A 6,313-nucleotide genomic window follows, 5' to 3' on the forward strand; every position below is an offset into this window, starting at 1 on the left:
TATTTCCCGCATTTTGGGAAATTGTTGAATGATAAATGAGGTTGTTTTATTAAATTTTAATTTTGTTTTATTTTAATAAGTAATTTCCGGCTAGGACGTTACAAACTGAAGTCATCCAGAATTCACATTTTGACCGCTTTGCATACAACTGCTTCTCTCTCAGTATGCTCAGAACTGTTTTCAACTGCTCTACATGTTCTTCTTGAGTCCGTGAGTAAATCAAGATGTCATCTATGAAAACCACCACGAACTTCTCTAGGAATGGCCTGAAGATTCTGTTCATGTAGTCCATGAACAAGGTGGGGGCGTTAGTCACACCAAACGGCATCACTACATACTCGTAGTGCCCGTACCTGGACCTGAAAGCGGTCTTCTGCACATCATCAGGCTTGACTCAAATCTGATGGTATCCTGATCTCAGATCAATCTTGGAGAACACTGCAGCACCGTGCAACTGATCCATCAAGTCATCAATTCTGAGCAGAGGGTACTTGTTCTTGATGGTTAGCTTATTCAGTTGCCTGTAATCCACACAGAGTCTAGAAATGTCGTCTTTCTTTTTACCCAGCAACACTGGCGCTCCCCATGGCGATACACTAGGCCTGATAAACTATTTTTTTAGTAGCTCTTCAATCTGTTTCTTCAACTCCACTAGCTCAACAGGGACCATTCTGTAAGGTGCTATAGACACTGGTCCTGCTCCCGGCACCAGATCAATGGAGAACTCAATCTCCCTAGTAGAGGGTAAGCTAGGCACGTCCTCAGGAACCACATCTGAGAAGTTCCCTACTACATGTGTCTCACAAAGGTCCGCTTTCAGTCTCAACAGATAGTTGGGTCAGAACCAAGAAGCACTGAGACCCTTCCTTCATTGCCTTGTCCACCTGTTGTGAGGACATCAACAGGTCTTCATCTTCCAAGTTAGGAAACAACACCTTCCTCTCGTTGCAGTCAATGAGAATGTGATTGGCAGATAGCCAATCCATCCACAATATGACATCTAGCCCCACCAAGGGTAAACAGATGAGGTTTACCCTGTACTTGTGCCCCTCAACCTCGATCTTACACCTAGCACACACGGTCGAGGTGTTGACTAACCCAGAAGCAGGTGTGGACACCACCAGGTTATACTGGAGCTCCTTCACCTGAAGACCCAACTCAACCACTCTAGATTCCAACACAAATAAATGTGTCGTTCCCGAATCAAACAGAACATGTAAGCTCCTACCAACTATCACACAAGACCCGATGATGAGGTTACCTGATCCAGCTGCCTCGGCACCCGTCACAGCATACACCCGACCAGCCGCATACGGTCTCGCACCTCCCCTCGTCTGATGTGGTTGAGGCTGTGATGAAGGCCTCGGCATTGTGCTCCTATTAACTGGACATTCCTTGATGAAGTGGCCCTCTTGGCCACATCTATGGCATGTCCTCCTGCCAGATAGCTGGGGCAGGCGCTCCTCAGATGGGGGCCCCTGTAGTGAAAGCATTGTGGCCTAGAAGGCTGGGATTGCTGAGGCTGATGTGAGAACCTCCTGGGCCCCTGGGACTGAGGCCTAGAGTACGACTTCCTCCTGTCGTTATGTCTGCTCGTGGACCCAGATGGTCTTCCCACCTTCTGCTGAGATCTCTGCTGAGCTTCAACTTCAGCCTTAAGCTTCTCCATTACTCTTGCCTTTTCTACCAAGGCGGGGAATTCCTGGATAGAGAGCGGAGCCACCATGAGTTTGAGGTCACCCCTCAACCCATTCTCAAACTTTCTACACTGCCAGTCTTCCGCCATCTTCAGGGTGTGAAATCTGCCCAAGGGTTTAAACTTTTCAGCGTACTCCGACACTGACATGTCTCCTTGCATCAGCTGCAAGAACTCGACCTCCTTTGCATACCTCACACTATCTGGGAAGTACTCAGCATAGAACTTCTTCTTAAACAGTTCCCAGGTGATGGTCTCTTGGCTGTCTTCCAACATCATCTTCATGCTGGACCACCAATGCACTGCCTCTCCAGCAAGAAGATATTTAGTGTATGCCAGCCTGTTCTCTACAGGACATCTCTTTGCATCATAGATTCGTTCCATGTCCCGCATCCACTGATCAGCTCCATCCGGGCTAACTTTGCCATCAAAGCGGGATGGATGGTGTTGAAGGAAATCCTCCAAACTCCACTCTTGCACTCGTGGTAGTGAAGCTTGGGAAGAACCAGCGACTGAACGATTTTCTCCTATCTGATGCAGGGCTTCCAAGTGCCTCTGCTGAGTCACCTCTGCTGCTAGTCTTGCAGACTCCATCTGTTGCAAGGCTAGGTTTTGTTGATTCACCATGTTAGCATTCTGCTGCTGCATGGCTGCAAGGCTAGGTTTTGTTGTAAGTATTCGAAGGATTTTAGCCACAACCTTGTTGTTCTTCACAGGTTCATCACAGGCTCTCATGGAATTGACCAAAACTTGCAACCTTCCAAGATAGTCTGCAACTGATGCTTGATCTATCATGCACAGTAATTCATATTGTCGCTGCAGGGACTGTAGTTTAACTGCCTCAATTTTACCAGCATTACCATATGTTTCTTGCAAGATGTCCCATATCTCCTTGGATGTTGTGGCTTTCGAGATTTTCTGGAAAACAGTGGCAAATACACACTGGTGCAATAACATCCGAGCTTTGCAATCTAGCCTTCGACTCTCCTTGTATGCATTCTTTGTTTCATCCGTAGCATTCTTGGCTGGTTCTTTGCAGTCCTTTCTTTACGATATCATCCACCTCCTGGAAACCAAGAATGGCTTCCATCTTGACACACCAATCACCATAGCTTGTGCCACCGAACACAGGCAAGTTACTAGAAATCACGCCTCCAGCAGCCATGAAGCTAATACACGCAGCAAGCTTCTATCACACTATTGCACACCCTCAAATCCTCCTGGGTCGGAAGGGCTCTTGATACCACTGTTAGGAGAGAGAGATGGAGAAAAGAGTATAATGCATACAATGATGGAGAGCAGAGAAATTAGAATGTATTTCTCATATCACTGAAAGTGGAGGATACAAAGTATTTATACAAAACAGAAATGTAACAGGAACTAATAACTGCTAAACTCAATGCAGTTATTACAGTTATGATATTTTGAATTACAACAACAACAAATATAACTACTCTTTTCGGAATGTATAATCAGGTTCTCGCATTTAACAAATTGCATGGTCCTATAGTTCTTCCATTCAATCATATGATTATACCATGTCCACCTTTCTTTTGAAAGCGTGATGATAAGCAGAATGTGGTCAAGGAAATTTTTTACTCGAGTCCCACGGTGAGAGGCAAAAATTCTTACTACAATTCATCGAGAGGTGGAATGAGCGATCTTCAATGTTCATATCTCTGGTCTAGAGCGGTGTTAGTTCAATTTGAAGTCGTTGATATAAGTATAGGAAAAGTCTACCGAGAAAGACTTTCTAACACTCAAATTAATAAAAATAAATAAATAATGTGATCATAATAAATAACATTGAGTAAAAAAGAGAATTATTCCCTCATATAGAAGTAAGTATTTATAGAACTTATGAATCTATGAAGAATATATTAACACATTTTGTTAATATCTTATTAACTAATAATTAAAATATTACATGAATAATTATAATAATAAGTATGTTATTATTTTTGTGCCTATAAATTAGGCTGCGTATGTGCAATTAAATTTAAATTCTTATCGATTATTAAAAAGTCGTCGATTACAAATTTAAATTTCCAAAATAATATATCAAATTTAAACGAAACATCATAAAAATATATATTAAATTTAAAATTGATATATATATATATATATATATATATATATATATATATATATATATAATTTTATTATGACAATTAAATTTTAATTAAATAAAATAAAATAGTATCATAGCAATTCAAGTGTACTTAATGTAACATCCCGGTTTTATAGTTTTTATACTATAAAACAAAATATTAAATTTTGATAATTCAGAAGCAGATGATACTAATAGGTCAGTATAAAGTACAATACAGTCATCCTCAAAATAACTATACATATATTGTCTAATACATACAGCCCATACAAAGCATAAAGGGTTACAAAACACCCAAAACATCTAAGCGAAAAAAAAAATAAAAGGGTGACAACTACTGTTGGAAGCGTCCAAACACCACTCAACTCCTGTCCAAGAGGGGTGTATCCTCACCTGCACCTTTATCTGCTCACGCCATTAAATGAGAATAAATCATGTAATCTAATGATTAAGCATAAATCAAGATTGATCACACAATTATTAGATTCATCCCAATCACCACAACCATAACACTATATCACCATTCTATACTCGATATCCGGATTATGTAAGTGACATTGGAGCTCTCGGTGGCCTGCACTTGTGACGGTTCCCAAACTCTGTAGAGCTTTAGGCACAAGGGGTATTCACCCAACCACTCCCAAGGTAAGCCCCCTTCACGTCTATGACGGATCGGGTCCATAGACTAGGACCTCCTGCTACTCCCCCCGACATAATCCATTATACTCTATATGAGTCTTAATGGTTATTAAGAGCGTCAGGATGCCACCAATATGAGTCCTCATGCCCTTACATTTACTAAAACCACCTTCCTTAGAATTTCCCGTGAAATCCTAACTCCAACATATTCTCATACAGACCAATTTCACACTCAATTCCATCACACTAACTATCATGCATAAGGATCACATACAAGACTAGCCATTATCACATCAATCCAATTAATACAGCATCATTTAATCAAAAACAGAGAAAGAACTCAACTTCTGCAGGGAATCTCGCTTAGGCTAGAGGGTCTCGCCTGAGCTAGAGAGTTGTCTCGCTTAGGCGAGCTACTCTCGCCTGGGCGAGACCTCTTACAGTGGCAAATTAATAATCCTGAGCGAACTCTCGCTTAGGCTAAGTTGGCTCGCCTAAACGAGAAGTTATCTCGCTCAGGCGACTCAGCTCGCCTAGGCGAGACTTCGCACAATGACAGAGGCGATCTTCTGGTATTTTCGCTTAGGCGAGAGCTGCTCGCCTGGGCCAAATTACCAGGATTTCTCATCTGTTCTTCACATGCATACTCGCTCAAAATCATCCAACACTCAATTTCACACACAGGCAATTCCAAACACGAATTAAATCAATCACTCATGAACACATTTCATACGAAAATTGGGCGAAAAGTCAGCTTCCCTTACCTATTTTTAGGTGAATACTTGAGTGAAGGCAACTTAAGAGAGGAGGAGCATAATTCCTTAGCTTAACCTAGAGAATTCATCATCAAGCCACATGGAAAGGATGAACACTTGATTAAACTCTGAATGGAAGCAGAAAATTCGAGTTGAATTCCGAAATTGAACCTCAAAACATAAAGAGAGGCTTACCTAGAGGAAGGGAGGCTAAGAGTGGAGGCAGCAGGAGGCTCAGTTGTGGTTATTTGTCCAGAATCTGATCAAGAACCAAGAGGTTGTGAGATGGCAGCAAGGTTTGAGAGAAAGACAGATGGGAAGAGAGTTGAATTGCAAAGAAACTGAGAGAGGGGTGTTGGGTTTCTGTTTAAGGGAAGAACCGGAAAAAGAAGGGTATTACACTTAAAGAGTAAACGAGAAAAAGAATTTTTGAGATGGAAAAAAAAATATTTTGTTATAATAAGATCCATATATTCAAACAAATGTTTAACTTATTAAATAAAACCTAAACTTCTTTTCATTAAGTTAGCATTTGGAAATAGGGTTGGTAATAATAAAAAAGTACAGGTACCACTGAGAAAAAATAATTGAGTGGTTTTAGATTCAAACTTCACGGTGACACTTGCAGAAAATGTTGTACATTGTAACGAAATCTATGTAAGAAACCCACTCTTCACTCTTCACTCTTCACTCTTCACTCTTCACTCCACTGACAGCCTATATTTAAATTTTTTTCTCACCAAATTTTAGCATTTATTACAGATATCTTGTTTCAGCACTAACCAACAAATTCGAGAAAGGAACCCTACAAACACAAATGGACAAGGCTTGATGTACAACATGCATGAGTTGTAAAGTAATTCCACAAGAAAACAAACACATCAATGACATTTACCAACAGAAAAAGCTGATACATTTTTTAAGAAACCACATCACATGCAACTTAACATGAACAAGAATTAAGCAAGAATAAGATGTATGATAAAGTTTATTCTTCTCCAAGATTTTGACAAAACTAAAACAATTTTTACAATATATGAATTCATTCTTCAAAAAAAAAATGTGTAACAATAGTATTCAGATTATATATACAAATATATAAATAGTGGTTGA

General features: G+C 40.3%; 1 protein-coding gene and 1 long non-coding RNA gene across 2 annotated transcripts; both read right to left on the minus strand.

The window, feature by feature from the left end:
* Window positions 1-394: 394 nt before the first annotated feature.
* On the minus strand, window positions 395-2,861 carry LOC146887814 (uncharacterized). Its single transcript, XM_085670411.1, has 4 exons — window positions 2,748-2,861; window positions 1,619-2,614; window positions 805-1,478; window positions 395-521 (listed from the first exon to the last, which is right to left on the minus strand). Exons 1-4 carry the CDS (start codon window positions 2,859-2,861, stop codon window positions 395-397), a joined length of 1,911 nt encoding a protein of 636 aa, XP_085526537.1.
* A 1,093-nt stretch (window positions 2,862-3,954) lies between these two features.
* On the minus strand, window positions 3,955-5,885 carry LOC114174936 (uncharacterized). Its single transcript, XR_003602771.2, has 3 exons — window positions 5,396-5,885; window positions 5,210-5,276; window positions 3,955-4,211 (listed from the first exon to the last, which is right to left on the minus strand). It is a non-coding gene; the product is annotated as an uncharacterized LOC114174936 (long non-coding RNA).
* Window positions 5,886-6,313: the final 428 nt, after the last annotated feature.

The sequence above is a fragment of the Vigna unguiculata genome, chromosome 3 (assembly GCF_037176805.1).
Source record: "Vigna unguiculata cultivar grain cowpea cultivar isolate G323 ecotype 2 chromosome 3, ASM3717680v1, whole genome shotgun sequence".
Taxonomy (NCBI): domain Eukaryota; kingdom Viridiplantae; phylum Streptophyta; class Magnoliopsida; order Fabales; family Fabaceae; genus Vigna; species Vigna unguiculata.

What these genes read in the sequence shown, in the direction of transcription:
- LOC146887814 (XM_085670411.1), bottom strand. Translation starts at nt 2,861, where the DNA reads ATGGCTGCTGGAGGCGTGATTTCTAGTAACTTGCCTGTGTTCGGTGGC. An exon ending in AGCAGAGATCTCAGCAGAAG is followed by an intron (nt 1,479 to 1,618) that starts GTGGGAAGACCA and finishes CTTTCACTACAG; the next exon opens with GGGCCCCCATCTGAGGAGCG. An exon ending in GAGACTGAAAGCGGACCTTT is followed by an intron (nt 522 to 804) that starts GTGAGACACATG and finishes TGTGGATTACAG; the next exon opens with GCAACTGAATAAGCTAACCA.